The sequence below is a fragment of the Lolium perenne genome, chromosome 5 (assembly GCF_019359855.2).
Source record: "Lolium perenne isolate Kyuss_39 chromosome 5, Kyuss_2.0, whole genome shotgun sequence".
NCBI classification, from domain to species: domain Eukaryota; kingdom Viridiplantae; phylum Streptophyta; class Magnoliopsida; order Poales; family Poaceae; genus Lolium; species Lolium perenne.
Window position 1 is genome coordinate 3,455,653 of NC_067248.2, and position 24,894 is coordinate 3,480,546.

The 24,894-nt window shown below is 42.4% G+C and overlaps 1 protein-coding gene across 1 annotated transcript in view; it reads left to right on the forward strand.

The window, feature by feature from the left end:
• The first annotated feature begins 682 nt into the window (after positions 1 to 682).
• Positions 683 to 24,894, forward strand: part of LOC127321768 (cysteine-rich receptor-like protein kinase 44) — a 49,547-nt gene continuing 25,335 nt past the window's right edge. Inside the window, exons 1-9 of the mRNA XM_071820543.1 lie at positions 683 to 799; positions 1,197 to 1,455; positions 1,558 to 1,789; positions 1,888 to 2,038; positions 2,112 to 2,312; positions 3,868 to 4,011; positions 4,160 to 4,183; positions 4,251 to 4,315; positions 11,291 to 11,345. Of these exons, the coding sequence (XP_071676644.1) occupies positions 683 to 799; positions 1,197 to 1,455; positions 1,558 to 1,789; positions 1,888 to 2,038; positions 2,112 to 2,312; positions 3,868 to 4,011; positions 4,160 to 4,183; positions 4,251 to 4,315; positions 11,291 to 11,345 (1,248 nt within the window). The remainder of the gene's footprint in view (positions 800 to 1,196; positions 1,456 to 1,557; positions 1,790 to 1,887; positions 2,039 to 2,111; positions 2,313 to 3,867; positions 4,012 to 4,159; positions 4,184 to 4,250; positions 4,316 to 11,290; positions 11,346 to 24,894) is intronic.

The following is a 24,894-nucleotide window of genomic DNA, read 5'->3' on the forward strand; positions in this document are numbered from 1 at the left end:
ATTTTTGACATGCACACGATGCATTTCTGCTGTTAAATTGTATACTTTGATCGCCGTTTGATACTTTGATCGCTAGAGCATGGTTGTGGGCATCATAGGAAATAGGTAGTCGGCCATCCTGGCCGTGGGTCCCAGCATGTACCTCCGAGAGGACTGAGTTCAAGATAACTATCCAGTTGGTCGTGAGATTAACCATGTCTTCCAATAAAGAATATTCCGTTTCTATGAGATACTAAAGTGTTAAATCTGACTGGAGGTCTTCTAATTATCCAAGTACAAATTGATTTCCTAGAACATGCATTTTTAGTAGTACTCCCTCATTCTCAGTTTACTAGTCTTCCACGTACCCCTAGGTCCCTAATTTGACTTATATAATTTAAATTATATAATGCAAAAATTGTATCATTAGAAAATAGAACATCTAAACTTTCTAATGGCTGGAGATGACCTTGCGGTGGTTGCGCTGCACGGTGAGGGAGGAGGGCGGTATTAGTATATTTTCTGCCCTTATTAGATTTTGTGAAATAGGACTATAAATTAGGTTAGCTATGCTCAACTAATATCGTGTGTTCCAAGTGCTCAATTTTCACTAGTCAAGTGTCTCTACCTGCTTCTCCATTTATCTGCATTTACCAATTTTCTCAGGTAACATATATTTCCATTTTTTATTAGAGAAGGTAACATGGACAACACCACGGGGGTTCCCAAGCTCATGTCTCTCCATTTATTAGAAGAAATTACAGATCGTTTCTCTAAGCACCGGAAACTTGGAGGGGGTGCATATGGAGATGTTTATCTGGTATGATTGAAGACATTATCATGTAGTACTTGTACCAACAATTTCCTACAGTTAGATAAGGTGTTTCCATATGCATGGGAGTTGACTCTCACACATCATATATACATTCAACATCATACATTCACTCGATTATTAACTTTGTCTACTCTTTTGTGGTTTATGTTAGAATTAGTGTTGTGCTATCAGTTAAAGTTGGAATATTAGATGTTGTAGTCAAAAGCAATTCTGCCGAACCTCTATATAAAAAACACAGAAGATCACGAGGTGGCTCCGATGGTCTCGGTAGGCTACGTTTTCGGTTATACTAGGATTTAGTACATGGGGAAGAGATATGTATCGGGTCGATTACATCATGCATATACTATTTTATACTTTATGCATGTGAGATGTTTAATAGGGAGAGCGTAAAGATGGAGTGAAGATTGCTGTGAAGGTGCTCAAAGACGTCTTAGACCTTAATGATGAGCAATTTGAAAAGGAGTATCGCAACCTTGCAATTCTAGAGCACAAAAATGTAGTCCGGCTAGTTGGCTCTTGCAATGAAACCAAGGGAGAATATGTACCTCACAATGGAAGGACAGTTTTTGCTGAAAAGGCTAGGAGGATGTTGTGCTTCGAGTATATGTGCAACGGAAGCCTTGATACTTTTATTTATGGTATGATACGTGCTGCTCTACTTATATTAGGAGGTAATAAGTTAATACTGAATTAATTTTTCCCACCACAAACTTGTGGATGCTCTTTGTATGTTTATGCAGATGAATCTAATGCATGTAATTGGCATACACGCTATGGTGTAATTAAGGGGATATGCGAGGGCTTGGAATACCTTCATGAGAAACTAAAACCTGATCCTATGTGTCATTTAGACTTAAAACCAGCCAATATATTGTTGGACGAGAACATGTCACCAAAAATCGCAGATTTTGGCGTGTCAAGGTTGTTCTTAGAAGAAAAAACAAAAAAGACAAACAGTGGTCTAGGAACACTGTAAGCCAATATTTTCATGTGAACCTACATTTTCTGTATGATAAAAGCTACATTGTCCGAATAGTATCACACATTAACATGTATCATCTCTCGTGCAGTGGGTACATACCACCAGAGTACATAAACGGAGGTTTGATCTCAACTAAGTTTGATATATTCAGCTTGGGTGTCCTAATTATAAAGATAATGATGGGACGAGAAGGCTACTTCACAATTGATGAAATGTCTTCCCAACAGTTTGCTGATCTCGTAAGACAAAGTGTTGCCTTTTATCGATATCAATGTTACACATTTACGACGTTGTTGTTGTTTTAATTCTTAGGTACACATGAACTGGATGAGTAGGCTACAAGGGCCACATGCGTATTCTATACAAACAAGGAGGTGCATCGAAATAGCTCTAAGTTGTGTTGAGAAAGATCGACGCAAAAGGCCAAGTATTGGTGTAATCGTCAGTAATCTAAATCAGACAGAGTATGGAATCCAGATTTTTGAGGCACTAAAAAATGGCTTGGACCACCAGGTGCGATCTCTAATGGCATAATTTCTCTTATTTTTTTTTGCCCATATCGAATACCTGTTTACAGGTGAGATGAGAAGGTACAATTGTAGTGATGTTTCCTGTATTCGGATCTCTAGCTTACTCCATACTTTAATTTATATACTCCGTCTATATCGCTGATGGAGAGAACAAAACCGTAAAAATAAACCAGATCTGGTCCGTTTGTTGCACTCAATTCAATCTCTTGCATCCCTGAGCGGGCGACAAACCAATACACTGATTTCTGCATCAAGCGGCATATGCTCGATGAGTAATTGATTTTGCACGCACGTATGTCTCTAGTTATTGATTTTGGCACAGATCATTTTTTAGTAAGCTGCGACGTGCTCATTCATACAAACAACAGGTTACAACACGTAGCACAGAACAGAACACTGGAGAAATGCCATGAAACACGAAACTTTACACATATGCCCCACAGAACAATAAATAACAAACAAGCCCCTTGGAGCCTCCGCGCAGAGCACCATCGACTCGACTTCTGAAACCGCAGGTGACACCGGAGACGAAGACGAGATTCCAGCGCACCAGGACATGGAAAAGCTTCCTCGCAGTCAAGCTGCTTTGTGGACCTCGATTGGAAGACCCTGAGCTTGTCCAGATCGCGGCACTGCCTGATCCAATCGACGGAGTCGACTGAGGCAGACAACGTCGCCCACCTTCTGTTGGATCAACCAACGCCTCGAGTTCACCGACGGCCACGCCGCGAAGGACGCCGGCCGCCAGCCCCCTGTACAGCTCCTCCACTTCTCCGTGCACGGCTACAACGGAGGACAAAATCCACAGCGGCATTGCCACTGCCGCCACGGCGACCCCGCAATGAAACTTGGCTCGCAGATTTGACTCCACCGGACGTCGGGATTGGACCAGATCTGAAGCCAACTTATTCAGCGCCGCCCCCTTTGTCGCCGTAGACAAAACCTAGCTACGAAGACTTTTCCTAGTCTACAGCTATACAAGTCCAAGTGACGGATCCGGCACCTCCCCTCCCGCCGATGAGCACGAGGCCCATGGGGGAGAGAGGATGCCGAAGCCGCCGCCAGAAGCTTTTTCACCACATGGGAAGAATAAAGACTCGTCCATATACCCGGATCCAGCGGATAACTACGTGCTTAGTTGTGTACCATCGGGTGGCTGCGGACCGGGGGATCTGGGATTTGATCCCCGGGGACGCTCAGCATTACCCATTTTGTGAACTTTGGTGGTACAAATATCAAAATTAGATGGACAAAGGAGCCGACACACGACGATTCTTTTTCCATGATAGCGAAGCCGTATCATATATATACTATGACAAGCAGCGACCAATGGTAAAGGACGGTAGCTTCCTGTGCAAAGATGGAACTATGTATGTTTCTCTAGTACAAATTCCCAAGCAGAAGCTATAAAATTTATACATGTCGGTATAGAATAAATTTATGTATAGATTTTTTTTTGCGGGTATAGATATATGTTTGTACTTCTGTCTGTATGTGCATGTACGCTAATTAACAGCTCTTTTGGAATTGTCTTGTAGTTGTGCCCTTGCATTTGCAATGAGAATAAGATGCTGCATATCCTCGAAAGCAAATCGATCTCTTACCCACTCCATGTTACTGACAACAGAGGTAGGGTGCACGAAGCAACAATAACGACTGCTGGTAACACGTCAACCGTTCAGGTCCGTTTTGTGTTATAGGCAAACTAAATTTAACTTTACATGCTATAGGTCAATTATACGTGCATCTCAATAACTTCTGATATTTGTTGTTTTGTTTGGTCTTATGTTTTACTTGCTGGTATGGATGCTTATTGTGTGTATTATCCAGCAGCCGGTCAAACCGAGAATCAAGGTATGTCTCTATTCCAGAAATCTTGCTTGTCTGTGGTGAACTACTTTACGAACTACTATTTATGTAGATCATAGACTACACGGAGGCTGTGGGCTCCATTACTACAATAGATATACATTCAACAAAGCCCTGGTAAGTTGATGTCTATACCAGGTCTTTACTTTACGATTTTCTTGTCATGTAAGCAGACATTTTAGGAAAACTGTTCTGTAGTAATTTAACATATACACATAAATATCTCTTGCACCATGATTATTTTTGGGATACCATCCTAGACTACAAGTTGCATCTCCTTTTTTTTATATTTCTAGCTGGATCGCTCTTAGGGATTGACTGGATGAGGTGCATATGTGCAAATCATTTGAACTAAAGTCAAGTTGACCCCGATTTCAGGAAAATTCAGCATATATCTCCAGCAGGGTATATCATAAACATTACACATAGTGAGTTTTACTAAATCAGATCTTCCCTTGACTTGGCCTTTTTATTCATGACGGGTATAATTAAAATCGTCAAAAAAATAAATTCCATTTTGGACAGGAAGAAATCGTGTGAAAATAGCATATAGTGTTGTCGGCCATGAGAAATTTGTTACTTACACAATGCTCTAGTCTTCACATTGGAGAAATTTCATACGACTAGCAATCACGAGCAGAGAGATCGACAAGTCATTGTTGAAGGTCTGAACGAATTCTCTCCACCTCAATCTCATCATAGGAGTAGGTCACATTTCCACGAGACAACCATATACTGTATATTTTAGTACATCACCGTGAAATACTATATGGAAATCAAAAAGGGGTAGGAGACAATTAATGACTTTGTGTATGACTGCTTTTTAAAAAACCCCACTAATTAACACGCCAGAATATATGCCTCAACCAACAACCATTAATTAAAACTCCATAATCTAAGTCGTTAAAAAAATGGCTACACTCGTAAAGATGAGAGTATACTCAACCACTTATTTCCAATCATGTTCTTAACTTTCACTTGGGATTTTTGTGCCACAGAGGACTAACTAAATTACTAAAATAGTCACAATCAACAATGAAATACTCGAATATGGGGATAAAGAAGCAATCATGGTATGAATTAAAAGGTTAAGATTAAGGTTACCAAATATTGGTAATTCCGGAGAAGAGTTTAGGACAGGTGCAAAATAACAATAATTAATTTATAGAGGTTTAAAAACGGTGGTGGAGATATGTGTCTTCTCGTGGAGATGTTGAGCACAACTATTATGGATGTGGTCGAATAGATTGATGTTCCCTTTTATATTTGAGAGAAAATACTTTACCTCTTGTCTCTAGATCCGGATTCGATTCTCTTGAAGTACCAGGCAGAAAGAGATGTGTCAAAGGAACTTGAAAGACCGAGGTCTATCAATTGGCCTTGATGAAGTGGATATTACCAAAATCTAAGAAATTTAGAGCTAACTAAAACTGAAGCAATAAATGAACTTGCAAGGACTAGCCCAAATAAAAACAACATAAAACATGGAAGTAAGTAATGAGTTAGACCAAAAGACACCGGAACTAGCCGTATGTTCCCGTGCGTGGTGCAACGCCATGCCTCGATTGTTGAGGCTTAGGCATGTAGCATCAAAATCTCTTCGACTTCACATTCTTATGTTTGAGCTAAGTTCAAAAGGAACTTACCTAATCACTCATGGTGTACTTGAGGTGATCCTTGGACCTTCACAAACTTCTTAAGGACGATCCACAAAAATGGAAGCTCCTAATCTACTCCTAGACAACTAGGAGATGGTAAATATTCAATAGAAATATATCATCATCTCTAGGCTCTTAGATGCTCTTGCTTGACTCTCAACTAAACCTCAATCGTGATCACAAACTTTTCCTCTCTTAAGATGGAACTCAAGAACAATAAGCATGAGAGTTTAGATGAATAACCCAAAGTTCAAACAGATGAAACTACGATTTCACTGACTAGTATCTTATATGCAGCCAACATAAAAGAGTAGTTTCTCTAAAAGATTTATAATCGAAGGCGTTGTGTTCCATATTGTTCACCCTAGGATTCGACTCAAATATCTGATTTTCGCATAGTGGATTGCTCTTAAAGAAGCACAATCATACCAGGATTGATGACTTACTTTGTCCGTCCATTTTGAGAACCATTTTCCCGTATTGACGACTGGAGACCAGATGCTACCGAGGTTTCAAAAATCATGTTTTCCCATTCGAAGGAATCCAGTCCCGGAAACATGTGAAGCGAACCGTGACCGGTGCTCATGAAATGGACAAGTCCATAACCGAATCTAGGTACCACCGAATCAAACTAGTATAACCGAGAACAAAAATTATAGTTGTCGAACAAAAGTAGGGGTAAATCCTAGAAGGAATGAATTATACACCATCAACGCCTAATTGAAAAGCATAGCACCCATGGCACCTTGATGATATGATTCTTTTAGAGGCTATTTTTTTTAGCAAAGCCTTATAAGCAAATCCATTGAAGCTCTATGCACCTAAATCAAGTTAACCAAGCAAAGTTTCTATACCTCACGTCAGAGGACAATCTCGGCAATTCTGGCTTCAAGCTTGTATTAGTGGATATATGTTGGTACATGATTTAGTCCTAACTGACTATTTCATACTCTGACTATTCCTAGTCTTGGTGTGATTTTTCAAACAACTTAAAGGACTTGGAAACTGCCGTTGATCTTGTAGATCCAAGCCATCCTCACACATTAACTTTGTATGGATCGACATTCCTTGGTTAAATTAATATATTTGGGACTACATACATGTATACACTTTTTTTACGATGACATATTTATATATTGAGTAAACTATTAGTACTGAAAATAAAAGGGGGAATCACAAGGGTCGGCTTAACTACTCAAAGGGCTGACCCTTCCATCTCCCACCTACTGGTGAGCTAGTTCTCATATGTCTTAGGATTTCCCTTCATCTCAATGCATGATATTTTCGAACTGTTGAACAATCCGCTACTTCTCATATCACACAATGTATTCTTCTAATTTCCACATATGTGATAACATCATCTGAACTGAAACAATATGAAAATAATAATACACAGATGTCATGCAAAATTGCACGCATAAACGAAATGTCACCTAGAACACATGTCCTTATATATTGGACGCATTTCTTAAAACAACTTTAACATAAATTTATGTAAAATTAGTAATCTACTAATTAAGTACAGAAAATAGCATTTTCTTGTAGAATTTGTTCTACTTAAAATATAAAATCCACAAACATTCCATGCACAATGGAACTTCTGGTTACACCTTATGAATTCACTAAAATTTAGCAATTGGAGATAGCCTATAATGTATCCATAGAAGGCCACTAAAATAGTAAATTTTTCAGTCTCGCATGTCTGCAACTAAAATAAGTTTGGCACGGGCCCGACGTAAGAAAGTGCGGTCCAGGTATCCGGAGCATATGCGCTCGAGCACTAAAACGCCCTCCCTTCCATATATAAATAATATAAAACGAAAATCATTTGAATAATTATCTACTAAATCAAAGATAGTTATTTGACAAATGCAATATGCACTTCACAAAAAACATCAACAAAGTCAGGTCAACAAAGATCAACACAGTTGAGAAATATATACTTTCTGACTTTCTAATCAACAAAAATTCATGGGAGATACTCCCTCCGGTTCCATACACGATGTCGTTTGGACATCAATATAGTCTCCAAAACTTTTAACACTTGTTTCTTCCGTGGTGTATTTATAAAGCCCAGAAAACATATATACATATGATTTCCAGTATATAATCTAAATATTTTAATGGTATTTCTACACAATGTTCTCAAAGGATGAAATTCTCTATGTCCAAAACAACCACATTTTTAAAACTCGGGGGGAGTTTGTTTTTTCCATTGAATAGCCAAGGTAAAAAGAAGTGAGCCCAGCTCACTTAGTTAAGGAAGTGGATGTACAACTTAGACACCCAGGTTCAAGTCCCTAGGGACGCGAATTTGAGTTCTTATTATTTAAAAACAAATCACTATAGGGGCTTCCCCTACCGTATTCCTTTCAAAAAAATATCCAAGGTAAAATAATCTTCTATTATATACTAGCTAAAAGCAAAATACGAATCTACTATATACTAAAAGCAAAATACGAATGTAAAATAAAGCAACCACGTTTATACACATATGTCAAAAATATATATTATGTTGATTCTAAATTTAAAGACTGAGAAGCAACCACGTTTATCCACATATGCCGAAAATATATATTATGTTGATTCTAAATTTAAAGACTGAGATTAAAAGATAAGTTGTGTAACGTGCAACAAATTAAAACATGTATTTATGTGTACTTGACACATAAGTATAAAAAGAAAATTTATTGCATATTTAAATTATTTTATCCATAGGTCGTATCGTGGGTCCAATTATAACGACCTAGAATAGATCTATTAGAATCGTACAAACCAAATTCATGTAGACCAAAATGAAACGAGCGGCCGGCCAGTCCGGGATATGAAGCATGCAGCAAAGGAAGGAGTTTAAAAATCTCATCTGAGAAAAAAAAAAGCTACACGGACACGTGCTACACTTCAGATCTTTAGCGGCTAGAGTTTGTCGTGGAAGAAGGCTCGCTCACTGTACATCAATGAAAAAAATGTTTGGTGATTAAGATAATACGGTACTTCCTCTATCTAATGAAGATTGTCTGAGATTTATCAAAATTTGGATGTATGTAGACACTAAATAGCATCTAGATATATTCAATTTTTAACAAATCTCAGACAACCTTCGTGGGCCTAGAGGGACTATCAGCAACGCCGATTTTGTTGTATCTGGCCATACAAGGCATCCCATGTACGCTACTGTCCGTGAAATGAGGGTTTGCATCGATCGAACCGTTCGTCTACAGAATCAGATGGCCTATTTCTTTTAGTTTTTAACACATCCTATGTTGGGTGTGGAGGCAAACCTCGACTGGTGAATCTACTTACCTCACATAATAAACATGAGGCAGACATTCACACATATATGTATGACATATCAATTAGTTGGAAAATATACTAAGCGTTGTGAAAATTGATGCAACTTTCGAGTGTGTGAGCTAGAGAAAAAAAGCATAACCGTTTAAAAGTCATATCACCTAGAGAAGAAAGCATAACCGTTCAACCGTCATAGTCAGGATAGCTGCTTTGGTCAGATTTGGTCTATATAAGCATGTATCTACACCCATTTCATTGTGTATGTTCGAAAAAAAGTTGCGCCAACTTATTGGAAAGAGATGGAGTAAAACCAAATGGCACACTGATGCCAATAAGCTATGTGTGTAAACATACCAATGAACCACAAGAAGTAGGAACCAAGATGGTTCAATGCGCGCAATAGTAAATATTAAGTACAATAACTCATTTGGCATGTTAAAAATGTGATTAAATTTTCTAACTTATTTTATGAATATAAACTTTTTACATCATCTTACATATATAACCACACAATACTGGTAAACAGAAAAATACGAACGAATACGATCAACTTAGACATATAACTTTACTAGATATATAACTAAGAATGACACTTTATAGAACAATAAGAACTATACGACCAATAATGAGGCGAGTATTGGCTGAAAATATAAAATATATTTGCACCCACAAGCCATATTTTCTACATATAATAAAAAAATGTAGAAATTGATGAAAATATAAACATCGAATGTGGCGAAGTGAAAGACATGAGGCTATAGATTATTACAAAACTTTTTTAGCTATAATCAAGGTCTTTGCCAAAACCTTGATACACCTGGTGGAAAGATTTGCATAGAGTTCAGTAATGTTGTAACGAGATGCTTCAATTGGCTACACATTCATTTGTCTTGATCAGTAATTATAAATAATAATAATATGGCTACCAACTGCAACTTTGCTGAGGCGAATAAGATATCAGTTATCTAGGGACAACAAACTTAGTGAGAAATGAGATCAAATAGTTTAAGCATGTGCAACACCACAAATAACTTCCAACTGAAATTTCAAAATGTACTTAATATTTGGGAACTTAGCGTCAATAAAATAATATGTACAAAGATGCACACATCTCAAGACTGATATGCCCTAGAATTAAACAAAACTAATAACACACAACAAATCTAGCCACAGAAATGTGTGGGTCACTCAGCCTTATGATGAAGTTATTTCAGTTTGTGCTACTTTTAAATGTTTGAGCTTTACATGCGCGTATGGTAGACACTTGAAAAATGCTCATAGTTATTATTATTTTATTATTTCTTAGCAACATGATTATATACCATATTTTCATTATTTTTTTAAAATAAGGCAAATTTCCCGGCACCTGCATCGATTTATGTGCAAACCCACTTTTGTTGCAAGTATCGAAGTTTCAAATATAAAAAAGTTCCAACCAATGGCACGTAGGTCCCATTACATAGAAAAAAAATTCAAGAACACCCTTATGCATTGCTAATTTTGTTTCTAAAACGTCAACCAAACTATTGAAATAGTTATTATTTTTACTATTTAGAAACTTAATTAGTGCAATAACTTTAGATGCGCGCTTTTTGATGGGTCAAATGAGAAAATGATGCATATGAGCACAAAAGTTATATATGAGTGAGTTTGATATCGATGGGATGGACATTAGGCAAATATTACATTATTATGGATATTTTTTAGAAACATAACTATGTATAAAATGTTCAAAGTGAAACATTGAGAAATACATCCATGTATATGACATGGTGTATTTTGAACGAAGAAGATTTGTGAGATAAATATTATTATATATCGCAGTAAATAAAATACCAAAATGCTCAAAGACGATGCACTCGCATTTGCGAGGGCAACTGTGCTAGTTTATATGGAAACAATAAACTTTCAGATTTTAAGCAATAGTATTATTTAATTCATCTGAACTTTAGCATACAATGAATGATTTATATTTTATACATACATGTGGGGTATACTTGTTGCTGGCAGGAGTAAGTGCGGATGAGTAGTTATTTAATTAACATATAATGCTAAATGAAAAAGAGTAATTTGTATAATAATTATATAAACACTCTTGTATCATATATTATTCTATATTTAAGTATCCACATGTGTCGCGCAGGATATTGGTTGGTCATTACAATGGGAATGTCTCTATTTGGAACCATCATAACCAGGTGTGTAATGCCATCCCTTTATCATCCCCATCACAGTGTGGAACGAAAAAGATATGCCATAACTTGTACCATTCTTTGGAAAATAATTCAAAAATATGGAATGTTACTAATGGTCTATGACCAAAAAATGGCAAGGGAAGTTGAGTGTCTCCGTATTCCTACCTCGGGCATGAAACCAAATTGGTTTTTAGTGACATTCATGTTTGTCCCCAAGCGATACTCGAAAACTCTCTCTCAAAGCATCATAGTATGGATCATAACCTTAATTCCTTCGTAAATGGTATATATTTGAACTTCTCCTTTGTTTTTGAAGATAGGTACTACTATTCATTTAATCCACTCTTCGAGCATCTTGTTTGACCAAAACATCTTGTTGAATAGCTTAGTTAGCTATACTATAGCCACCTCTCCAAGACATATCCACATCGCAATGGATAGACCGTTGGGGCAAGTGACTTTCCTTATTTTATATTTTTCGGGACTTTCCTTCTTCTACTTTTTTATTAGGGCCACCTTAACATGAAGATATAGGATCATTTGCGCGAACAACATGATAGTGTCATCCAAGGAGTCATCTAGCTCGGATATAGTCCTCCCATTCACATCAATGAATAACCCATCAAATTAATCTCTCCATCTTTTCTTAATATCTTCATCCTTTACTAGAAATCATAGATAACTGACATAAAATATAATTTATTTTTAAAGCATAGAATACGAGCCACCTAGATACTCCAGGGTGCAAGACACAAGCGGACAGTGGCTGCCACTTAAGGAGAGGACGGTTGGGCTAGACTGGGCCAAACTGAGCCAGTGGACCAATTATTATTGATAAATTAATATCTTAATGAACTTGATGGCTCAAAATTCCTTACTAATACTGTTTTTTAGTTTTGAAAGATCTTCACACGGCCTAGTATGGTCCCCTGCCAGTGGAGGGGGTAATTACTAGAGACAGCAACTACCCAATAGTTTCCAAACCAAATCAATATTGAAATATCAGTCTATAAATGTTGCACCAACAATTCTTTCCATAATGTCCCCAGTAACATGTAAGACAAAGAACAAAAATAGCATGATAACTCAATGTTAATGTTGATCAGGGAAGAGCTCCACAGAGAAAGAGCCATCACAGAACAAATAAAACCACAAAAATTGAGAAGTAGGCTCCTAAGATAATGAACTTAAGTAAAACTGTGTTTCTAACCTTAGGTAATTTACATGTAGCATGTTGAAGGAATTCATTATCCTTCCATTGGAACTTCGCGCTCCAAATTGGACCTAAAATATTCTATAATTTTATCTAAAAGTATTCTATCTGTACCGAAGTGTCTTTCCTTTTAAATTATCCTAAAATGTGTTGCTTGACGTTTACTTGATTGTTTCAATAAATTCATCAATCACTTCTTTGCCTCCGGTCAAATGATTGGTTCATCCACTATCAAACACACATTTTGAATCACCTGAGGCATCGCCCTACATAATCAAGTCCTTTGTTTAGGAACCCATTTAGTAAAGGGTTCCATGATATTAGCAAGAAGAACTTTTGGTACCCAAATTTAGTACCAACAATAAGTATAACCATTGCGGAGACCAACATATTTAGCATACATATCCCCTTGCGTGCCCTTACATATCACATAGGATGGGTTATTATACCCCGCAAACTTGCGAATACAGTTTCCCCTTGTGGCTCACCCATTCACAATCAGGCTTCTTGATATTGCCATCCACCTTGTGCCCTTCTTGCAGAAAGTTTAACTTTTTGGGTGGAATGGCACCATTCCTTTCATTTATTGGGTTCTACCCAATTCCTTGCTTGTGAGCTCTCACCTTTGATGAGAAATGACATCATCAAGAGTCTTGTCCTTACTAGAAGGTGTGAGACACTCTTTCTCAAGTTGTGCTTTCAACTTCTTATTATCTTCAATGAGAAGTGCTTGATCAATGGTAGAGTCAGAAGTACATGCAATGTTATCACTAATTATGGATATTTCAATGTACCAATAGCCTCTTCATAAGTGTATTGAAGTAGGTCATGGTTCTCTCTAAGTTTCATGAGCTCACCCTTAACAAGCTTGTTAGCAATCTCTAGGTGGTCCAGGTCCTTAGTGAAGCAAGAATGAGCAACTTTAAGTTCTTTTTTTGACGCATCAAGGTCTTGAGACATTAAAGAGCGCTATCGAGAGTATCCAAGTGTTTAACCTTATCAAGTTCAAAGGTTTCAATTTGTTGCTGAAGAAGAAATGTAGTGTTGTTCTCATATTTTAGTTCTTTCTTAACGAGATTTAATCTCCGCTTTTCATTAATTTTCAATATGAGATGTCAATTCCTCAATGGTCTTGTCAGAAGCAACGGTATCAAGTAAGAAATAGAACTTAGCAAGAACATCGCAATGAAGAGAACACTTTAATTTAAACAATCTGATGATTATATATTATTCTTCAACAGTAGCATTATCATCCAAGATGCTACAGAGAGAGGGAGGATACATCACCTTAGATCCTCTTCCATGTGGAAATTATCAGATTTCTTGGGAATGGAAGAGAGGACGAGGTCGTCCTCCATTGCTCCTCTTGCCATGAGACAAGTGTCGGACTTCTTGGAATGGCATAGTTGTCGAAGTAGTCCTTTCTGTATCCATAGGTGAAGAGTGACCCAGGTTCGGCAAGAGCCAAACTGGCCACAACTACCATCTTCTATTCATCATCACTATCTTCGTTGGAAGTACACTCCGAACCAACTAGGTTTTTGCCTTCTCTTCTTCTTCTTCTTCTTCTTCTTCTTGTATCTTTCATTGACCGGGTTTGGCTTCAACCTTGGCTTGGCACCCCTTTCATACTTTGGCTTGTCTTCTCTCGTGTCATAAGGACATTAAGTGGTTTGCTTCATGACAATTGTAACAAGTACTCTCCTTCTCACTAGGGTAGCTCATACCTTTCTTCCCAAAGTTAGTGTTCCACTTCTTGGCGAAGAAAGAAACATCCACATGGATATCACTTGTTGATGTCATCTCATCTTCTTCTTCAATATCTTCATGATCTTCCTTGGCTTGTACAACCTTGGCCTTCAAATCAATGGTATGGGTGGAATCCGTAACACAGTTCAACTCTTCGACCCTGTTCCTTCCTTGGCCATATTCTCCGTAGCAACAAATATGAGACAAGATTATCCTGAGAGAATTTGCTTTTAGCATAAAGAAGAGTCAAGTTGAGGGCCAATTGCTTGTCATCGAAAGCAATTAATGAGAAGATCTTGGACTTGATGGTCTCATCATTTACATCAAAGCCATCTTGATACTCGCTGCAACCAATTCCCTTAATCTTCACAGATATGGCATCAAGCATAGAGTGGGCATCCGAAAGGCTTTCACCATCCTTGATCATGAACAAGTTCATCTCGGAATTGGCCGCCTCATACTTGGACTTTTGGATGAGGGGTGTTCCATCTTGGAGAATGGTTATTCTATCACAAAGCTCATTGGTGGACTCAAGATCACTAACTTGGTTATGAAGAGCTCAGTGTAGTGCACTTCAAATATTCTCGCGTGTGGTGGCGTTGAGTTGACGATCATAGTACGCACGTGGAGTTAAATCATTCTGATTGTTGACCTTGAATCCACGCACCACCACGTCCCAAAGCTACTTGCTATAACTGCGAAGATGAGACTCCATAGAAGTTTTCCAAAAGGAATGTGAGTTTCATCAAAAGGAAATTGACTATAATACTTTGGAGGTTTGTGGCATCACTCGTTTCAGCGACATTGAAAATGCCTACTTCACCCAGGACAAACTATTTCGCTTGGGAGCTAGCCGATGGTTCAACAAGTGGAGTCTTAATTATCCCCAACATCCTTTATATACTTCTTGATTTTGCTAAGCCATTCATTGAGATCGGAATCGGCCTTAGCCTTTTAAAGGGCTTAATTGACCATAATTTCCCTAATCTCTTTGATTGTATATTGCTTAGTATCATCCTCATCATCGGTGAAAACCATCTCGCTCTTTATGCGGTAAAGCCCTTAAAGAGAGTCCTTAATTTGATACAAATTGAAAGGATAGATATGGTAAACTAGAGGGGTGTGAATAGATTCTAGAAATTTTCTTTAAATTCTTTTGCGATTTTAGGCTTTGTGTAAGTGTGCCTAATGGAAACTAGGTAGCACAATCTACATGATGATACAATGTACTTAAAACACGAATGCTATCACAAACGTAAAAAAAACAAGTAAATAGATCGGCGAGGAGTAACCGAAGCATGCGAAGAGGAAGATGTATTCACGTGTTCGCTTCCTTGGGAGGAATGTACATCAGGTTGGAGAGGTGTCGGATCCCACGAAGGATTTCCCAACGCCACGAAGGCTCACCATCTTCTCCGGAGCCTATCATACGAAGGAATAGCTCGCTCACTCGTGATATACTTTAAGGTGGTCTCCAAAACCTCACAAACTTCTTCTTAGAGCAAATCCAAAATACGGATGTTTCCCACAAACCCAAGAGTAACAATCTTGCTCAACGGACTCTAGTGGGAATGATGTTTGTCTTGGTGGGGTCATAGATCGGGACCTCCTCTTGCTTTCTACGAGAGGAATTTGGATTTGGTTGTGTCGTTGCCTACTCGACAATACCCCGGAGGAGGGATCCTCATGGAGGGGGAAGAAGTGGGAGCCATAGGGAGGAGATCCATTGAGACGGTGGTACGCGGTTTACCCAGCTTCGGAACACGCTGCTCGGAGGCAGGGTCTACTGCTGCTTGTCTGGAATTATCTAGGCGCTTTCGCGTTGTTACAATGAGCCTCTAGGGCTCCCAGGATCTGGCTTATAAAGGCGCAATGATCTAGGGTTTACACGGAGCTTGCCTAACTACGGAATATTACATTGCCGTGCACGTCAAGGATCTGCCTATACCTAACTTGCCATACTGGATCCGGCTACATTCATGGGCCTTGTCGGATCTGACTCCTAGCGCAAGTTGTCCTGGATCCGGCTCCTTGTTCCTGGGCTGGACATCTTCCATCTTGATCAACGGCAACTAGGCCGCCCGGTGGGCCGTATGCCACCACCACCATCTATGGGCCACCCAGGGCTTGCCGGATCTAGGCATTGTCGATGGTACACCTATGAAGTATACCCATAACAGTAGCCCCAAGATTTCTCCGAGGTTCTCCATATCTTTCATCTTGCTCATGCCTCTGAAACCTCCGGCTAGCTTCCCGGAAGTCTTGGAAGTCCATGAGTTCTGCCGCTTTTTTCATGTTATCCTTTGGAGTTGCCAGAGGTCTGTGGTGAGCTGCACTGTCAAAGTTGATGTTGCGACGGGAGTAGCATCTCTCTGCCTCATCTGCATCGCTTCCTCATGGGTTTCCTTGATGGTGGCTTTCCATTCCGCTGCAAGATTTCTGACTTTCTCATATTCTTCCTATGTCTTCTGCTCATTTTCTACAACTTGCTCGTACAACTTGTCGGTTTTCACCTTGTCCTGTAGGATTGACGTTGTGACCATGACCAAGTTCTGAGCTTCCGCCAGGAGTTCTTTTCGCCGATCTTCTCAAAGGCTTCCGGATCCACAGCCACCAATGTGGTGATCGAAGTGGTCAGGATTTCTTTTTGCTGGACGTGCTCTTTGTCTTGGCCTGCTATGTCCATGAGCGTCTCGGCTGCTGTCCCTTCTTGGAACTTCAGGCTCCGGCCATGAGGTTGCTCCGTCGTCCGACGGGCACGAATCCGTGACGGGGCATCCGGCTGGGTTGGATCTAGGATTGCTGCTTGAGGCGGGGTCTTCTCTGAATTGTTGTCCTCGTCCTCATCTAGGCTAGCCAAGGTCGCGAAGACCTTCTTTGGCGGAGATGATTCACCATCAGCTTTCTCTGCGTCCTCCAGCTCCTTGCAGTACCTCTCGTACTCTTCCGAAGCCATGGCGAAGAGTCTTCTGAGAACGGGCTGAGGCTATCGAGTATCGAGTCATCATTGTTTCCGGCACCTTCAGGGTGCTCAGATCCAAGATTATCTCCTGCACCGTCTAGCTGCATTGGTCCAGCACCTTCCTGAGGAGGGGTGGATCCAGATGTGTGCGCGAGGAAGAGCACGAAGTGGCACCTCTGCTTCTCTAACACCTGGAAAACACAGGCGGATCTGCGTTGGTCTTCCTCCACTAACTCTTGCTCAGGGGCGGATTGGGTGGGCGTTGAAAATTCCAGATCTAAGGCGCAATCTTCCGAGGAAAGTTCCTGCATCTCAGATCGGATCTTTGCGGCTACATCCTGCTCAGCGGCGGTCGCGGCTGCAGTACTTACCAGTGCATTTTCGTCGGAGTCAACGGTCTCGCCGATGAAGATGTGTATCCCGCCGATCGGGATGATGGAGAGCTTGACGGGGTCTGTCCTAGCCGGAATCCAGCACTCGTCCGGAGGTAAGATCGAAAATTTGCTGGTGTACAAGACGCGCCCCACGGCGATTGTGTCACCGATGCCTCCAAAGGTAGAAGCCTCCCGGTGCCGGCCTCCAGACGTCTTTGGCCCCACGGTGGGCACCAACTGTCGTTGCCTACTCGACAATACCCAGAGGAGGGATCCTCATGGAGGGGGGGGGGAAGAAGTGGGGGACATAGGGAAGAGAGCCATTGGGATGGTGGTACAAGGTTTAGCCATCTTCGGAACGCGCTGCTCGGAGGCAGGGCCTACTACTACTTGTCTGGAATTATCTGGGCGCTTTCACGTTGTTACAATGAGTTTTAGTTGTGCCTCTAGGATTCCCGGGATCCGTCTTATAAAGGCGCCAGAATCTAGGGTTTACACGGAGAGTCCTAGCCGGAATACAAACTTTCCTAAATACAGAATATTACATTGCCGTGCACGTCAAGGAGCCGCTTATACCTAACTCGTCGTACTAGATCTGGCTACCTTCATGGGCCTTGCCGGAATTGACTCCTGGCGCAGGTCGGCCTGAATCCGGCTCCTTATTCCTAGGATGGATATCTTCCATCTTGATCAACATCAAGTGGCCCGCTCGGTGGGTCGTATGCCACCAGCACCATCTGTGGGCCACCCGGGTTTGCCGGATCTAGGCACTGTCGATGATACACCTATGAAGTATACCCACAACAGGTTGGGTAGAATGGGAGATCATTAAGAAATGATGTTTCAACAATGGTGAGAGAGAGAGAGAGTTCAAGGATATGTTATAAATGGTTGACCTAACCCTCTCAAGATGGAAGAAGGGGTACTTATAGTCCAAGAAGACAACTAGCCATTTGGGAAAGTTCCTCTGACCCAACCCAGTGGTAAAATCGGTGGCGCCAATCCTCCCGCGCGCGGACTTGATCCAACGAGAAAACCGGCATGCTAGATTATGCACTTCTTCGGCTAACGTGGGTATAGCCTATCAGGAACCCACCGTTAGTCAACCTGGTTCGGCCGAACTAGGGGCCCATATGATTGTTTGCTAGGGACCACGAAGCCCAAGAGATGTTGGATGCTATGAAGCATGACAAGCCGATGTTCCTGGCATGTGGAATATGCCCAAGATTAGGAAACCGTATGGTTCACCTATAGCCTGTAACCGACCCGGTCATGGTACCTAAGACCTAGCCTCCCATATAAAGTCTAGGAGGGTCGCCGGGGAGGCTAACTTCAAGTCACGCATAATCTGCCCTAGGCAATATCCAATCTATACCACTAGAGCCATTACGGCAACATTGTAACCTTCATCGATATTAAAGTTCAGACAAGCAAGAAGAAGGGTATTACCCTTCGGGGGCATGAACATGGGTAAAACTCGCCTTCTATGTTGCTCGTTAGCGATGAATCTACCAGCGCGCCTCTTTCCCTATACCCAAGCCCATCATCAATGGACATTGACATTGATACCGCATATCATCGGCATCCTGGGATGGTTCAAAACCGGCGCACTGGCTTCCTAGGCGGTTTAACAAAAATAAATGTTAAGGGTAAAATACCAAAGAATTCAGGCGAGTGTCGAACCAATCCAGCATGGAAACCAACACCTCTAGTATCTACGCCAGTTTCGCCGAAACCATATCAAAAAGCATTTTCTCCAAAAACTGAACTCACCCAAAAAGTGTGAGATGTATTTGGTGGTAGGATGTGTGTATGGCTTTGACAACATCCCTGAGAAGCTCATCGAGATCACCCCTATTAATAGCGCGGTGTTTCCTATTGATTCAAATATAAAACACGTGAAAAGAAAGCCAAAACACCGACAATTCTCTTGTATAGCAAATGGGGGTCTCTCACCACCTTCCAACAGCACTTGCGGACCAAAACCAGCTTAGACACTCATAGGTAACAATAGTCCATACTTTAGCTTCGGAGTCATTATTAACCAAAATAAAGGTTAAGGGTAAAATACCCTTACACTCGTGCTTCTTTTTTCCCCGATCTTTGGACCGACCTTGAGGAGATCGCGACACCGGGTGCCAAGAATCATCGGGGCCGAGGGTCCCATCCACGGGCTTCTAGCCGCCCCCTCCGCTGACGATCTCAACAAGCAAAAGAACCACCGTGTTGCCAACAACAATAGCCCGTCACGATGGGGGAAGACATGGTGAAGGAAGAAGCAGTGGAGGGCTCCATTGTCTTTTCCTATTTTTCTTATGTCTTATGCAAATTTGCATGGCCAAATTGTATTTGTCTTTTCTTTTGAACAGTTCCATGTAAATGACATGTGAAGATGATGTCGGAGAGGGCACGCGTGTCCGCTGTGAGGATGTCGTGCGGGAGTGACTGCCTTTTTTCCAAATATTTGCTAGTTTTTTTTTGAGTAACCCCACCCCTTTTATTAACTCACACTACAGTTCATACAAACACCAGCTGATGGAGAAATAAACCAGGAATACCTACCCACCTCTAGATAAATAGAGCTTCTAGCCAAGTTATGGGCATCCACATTTGCATTTTTGCCTTCATACACGAACTGAACTTCTCTGAAGTTAGCAGCCCTGACCACAATCTCCTGGATGACGTGACCATAAGCACCAAAACATGACTCAGACATGCTTCGGATCACATTGCTGCAGTCACTAGCTAGCCGAAATTTCTGTACTAGTAGATCAGCAGCCACCGTCATTCCCTCCCTGCACGCCAATGCTTCCTAAATATCTGGATTAGATAAACCTTCCAAAACAACTGATGACGCACCTACGAAGGCACCATCTTCTCCTCGCACCACTGCTGCAATCGCCGATTTTTTTTTTGACCCTGGACTGTGAGGCAAAGCCCCACAGCATTTTTTCTTTATTTAAATAAGAGAAAAAGTCTGCAATATATACAAAAGAGGAAAGAAAGCTAAGAAAAAACTCAAAAAGCTAGAAAACCAAGGAACTAGGCCTCTAAGGTAGAGACTTTATCCAAGAAAGAAGACTATCTCTATGTTTGTCTTTAATCCTATATTGCAGCAAAGTGATATCATGAATAAACTTGCTTCTCCACTTAGTGAAAGAGCTCCTTTCGCTTCTGATTTTCGCCGATTTTGCTGATTTTTTGGATGTTGCAGCATCCACATTTATCTTTACTAGACCATATGGAGGAGGGATCCACTTTGGCCCTAGTACAGATTTTGCTTTCACTGCCACTTCCTTGGCTGCAGATTTAGACAGCTTCAAATCCGCTAAGAACCTGTTCACAAAACTGTGAGTCCACAAAGGGCTCTGAAATAAACCCTCATGTAAAGCTTTACGCCGAGCGTGCCATATCGCCCAGAGGGTGACGATCGCTCGGGTAAGATCATCGTGCGGCAGCGCCTGAAATAATGTCGCCAACCAAGCCTTCGCATGCAGCTCTCTTGCGTTGGTGATCACATATGCGAGCCCCTCCGGCGCCAAAGGCCACACGCACCTGGCAATGTTACACTCCACGAGTGAATGTTTCCATGAGTCTGGCTCTTCACAAATTGCACAATCCCTCTGTGTCGCCATGTGATGCAGCACATCGGCAGTTGTGAGAGATTGTCTTGCTAACCTCCAAAGGAAAACATGGATCTTTGCGGGCACCTTGGCCTGCCATAGTGTAGACAATTTTTTTGACGCGGCATTGACGTTCGATGAGCCTTCACGTTCGTCGAGCCATGCAGTTCACCCCTCGCGCGTGTGTACAAGCATCCGATATGCTGAGCGAACGGAAAACACACCCGTCCTCTCATACACTACGGGAAAACCGTACGTTACTGTGCGACAAATCGCACGGCAAAGGGCCCTATTTGCCCGGCAAAGTCTTTGCCGTGCGAAGTCGCACGGCAACGACCACCCGGCAAAGACTCCGACGGCAACAGCAACATTGCCGTGCACGTCGCCACTTTGCACGGCAAAGACCTTTGCCGTGCGCGCGCTGCGCTGCCATGCGCCAAAAACGCTGCCGTGCGATAGCTCTTTGCCGTGCGGCCGTTGTGTTTGCCGTGCGGCACGTCTTTGCCGTGCGGCACGTCTTTGCCGTGCGGCAAGTCTTTGCCGTGCGCGCAGGAAGTTGCCGTGCGGCTTCCCTCTGCCTTGCCTTTCGCTTTGCCATGCGCCCTCAGCCCAATGCGCACGGCAAAGGAACCTCCAGGCACGCCCCAGGAGCTCCCAGGAGCACAGGCTGCCGCCACGTGGCTCCTTTGCCGTGTGTGTGCACACGGCAAAGTGACCAAATGTCCTTTGCCATGTGCATACACACGGCAAAGACCCCATGTTTTTTCAGCTTTTTTCTGGTTTTGCTTATTCCCTGCACATAATTCAATATATATGATATATATCCTCAACAACAATACATGTATCAGTGCAACAACATATAACAAATGCATATAGTTCATAGAAGTGCATAGAGTGCATAGAGTGCATACAAGTGTATAAATAGTCCATACAAGTCCATTACAACAACGACAAGTGCATAGTCCAACAAGTGCATACAATCCATTACAACGGCAAGTGCATATCAAACAACAACAAGGAATCCATGCCATCAACCTTGTCCTCCTCCATTGCTTCCCATGGCATCATCATCATTGCCTTGTCGTTCTCCTACAAGGTGAAAAGGAAATCATGACATGAGAATTGAGCATGGTGGCATTCATTTAGCATTTGCATATTGACATGGAATTGAACATGGTGTCATGGCATTCTACAACCTAGAAGCGGGTTGGGCACAAGTGTAGGAGGACTCACCGGGGATCAGGTTCCGGATGATGTTCATGTTGTTCACGATGAAAGGTGTCACCGGGCTCTGAGTGGACGGTGGCTGGATGAGCGGCATGTTCGGCATCATCTGCGAAGGCCCCATCTGCGAAGGCCCCATCTGTTGATGGTGATATGATTAGTCAATAAGACAAGAGAAGATAAGATGGAGATATGGACTTAACCACTTACCCACGGCAAGGCGTAAGGAGGAAGAGGAAGACCACTCCCCGGTGGAGAAGATAGATTGGCTTGGTTCATCATCCAGGTCATCTGCTGCTGGTGCATCTGCATCATCTGCTGCTGCTGCATCTGCTGCATCATCTGTGCCTGCTGCTGCTGGTAGTCCCTAACCTGCTACTCCAGATGCGCCGTCCGCTCCTGGGCCTCCTGTTCCCTTGCTGCCATCTCCGCATGCGTTGTGTTGTCGCGATGTCATTAACATTTCAATTGAAAGCATGTAAAGAAACGTAGAGGCCCGAGGAAGAACATACCCGTAACCGCTCGACAGCTAGATCCGAAGCCCGTGGCCGGGTCTCTACCTGAGGCTGGCCGCTCTTACGACCACGACGGATCTGGCGGAGAGATGGAATAGTCGCTGGGTCAACGCACCCGTCACCAAGCCATAGGCGGCCATGCTTCATGCCTTCTCCCGCAAGCACCGCAACCTCGGCGTCAAAGTCCTCGGCCTCTGGGTTGGAGCTCTCACCGTGCTTCTGCTTGAACTTCGAGACATACGACGTACACTGAGGCTCGGATTGCGGGTTAACCCATATGGACCCCATCTCAGGATGCGGCGTCTTCCTTTTCTTCATCTTTTTGAGCAAGCTAAAGACATTTGGCTTCGCTCCTGTCCTGACTTCCTGCAAAAGAGAACATGTAATTAAGTGAAGTGGCACACCCTTGCGGAGTTAACAATATATAACGTGAATTCAAAGAATGAAGGAACAATTTGCTCACCTCGGCCTGCATGTGAAGAGGGATGGGGATGCTGCCTTGGATATGCGATCCACCTCGCATCTCTTGCCGCTTTAGCTTGCCCTCCTCGTGCTTCTTGAGGTACTGGGGGCATGTCCACCACATGACCATCGCCAGAAAGCACTTATCGTCGTTGCCGACGTACTGAGGAGGGTTCTACATACACAAGATAAACCCATTATGGTAAAATAAACTACATGACGATAAAGAAATCAATAACACATAAATGCAAATACCTGCAGGTACTGCCACAGTGCCATGAGCGTGTCGCGAGCGTCCTCCTTAGTCATATGAACGAAGCGGTCGGCATGCCAGTTGCAGACGCACTGAATACGTGCCTCGTAGTGCATGCCAGTCACCCTCGTCCTTGCCATCTGGTGTAGGACATCATCGCACGCAATTTCCTTACCCTCGGCCCTCGTGAAGTATTTCTGCAACCATGCACATAGGTAAAACAAGGGGCATTAGTGCACCTATTGTCAACCAAGGAGAGTGTATGAATGATAAGAAGTCAAAAGTCACGTACCCAGAATTTGCGAACAACCACCTCCTCCATGTTGTCGTACCTCCCAAGAGGATCTGGCGCGAGCCTGTAGTGCGCCCACCTCCAAGCTACGTCGCGGCCACCAGTAGGGAGATCGACTAGCCCAGGGAAATACCTTCTAAGTAGGCCCCCAAGGATGTTCGCGTACCCACGTGGCGGCTTCCTCGACGGGTCTTCATACTTGAACGAACTGCACAATGAAACGACAACATCAATATGTATGTGATAATAATTTCGATAATGACAAAATTGCGATAACGAAATGCCAAAATTAGCATGTACCTCCTTCCAGCGGGCTCTAGAACAACATGGCTGTAGGGCCACGCTCTCAGCGCGGGGAGCAGTGTTTTCCCACGCTGATATGGCCTCTTATCACGTGGCCTCAGCCTCTCCTTAGCTGCAACGTACTGCTCCTCCACCGGCGCTTCCCAAACTAGGCTTGCATCAGGCTCATACGGTAAGTCCCCCAAGCCCTCATCCTCCGAGAGGTCCTTCTCGTGCCCCTCATCCTCCTCCTCCTCCTCCCCACCCCTGTGCTCCTCCTCACTCCCATCCTCCACCTCATCATCATCCTCGGCTGCGGGAGGGGGGCTAGGACTAGGAGTGAGTGCCCGCGTTGCATTCTTCCTACGTGCCTGCACTGGAGGGCGGCTAGGAGGGGGGGCTAGGAGGGGGGCAGCAGCTCGGCCTGCCCGCCTCAAAGAAGTCCCTGCACCTACCAAGTCTGCGAGCTTCTTTTTAAGACCGCCGCCCCATTTTTTTGGTGGCATGTTTCAATCACCTGCAAACACAAATAAAGAGAGTGGTTTATTAGTACGCAATGTAAAGAGATGAATATTAGTGAAAGCAACAAAGATATAAGTAGAT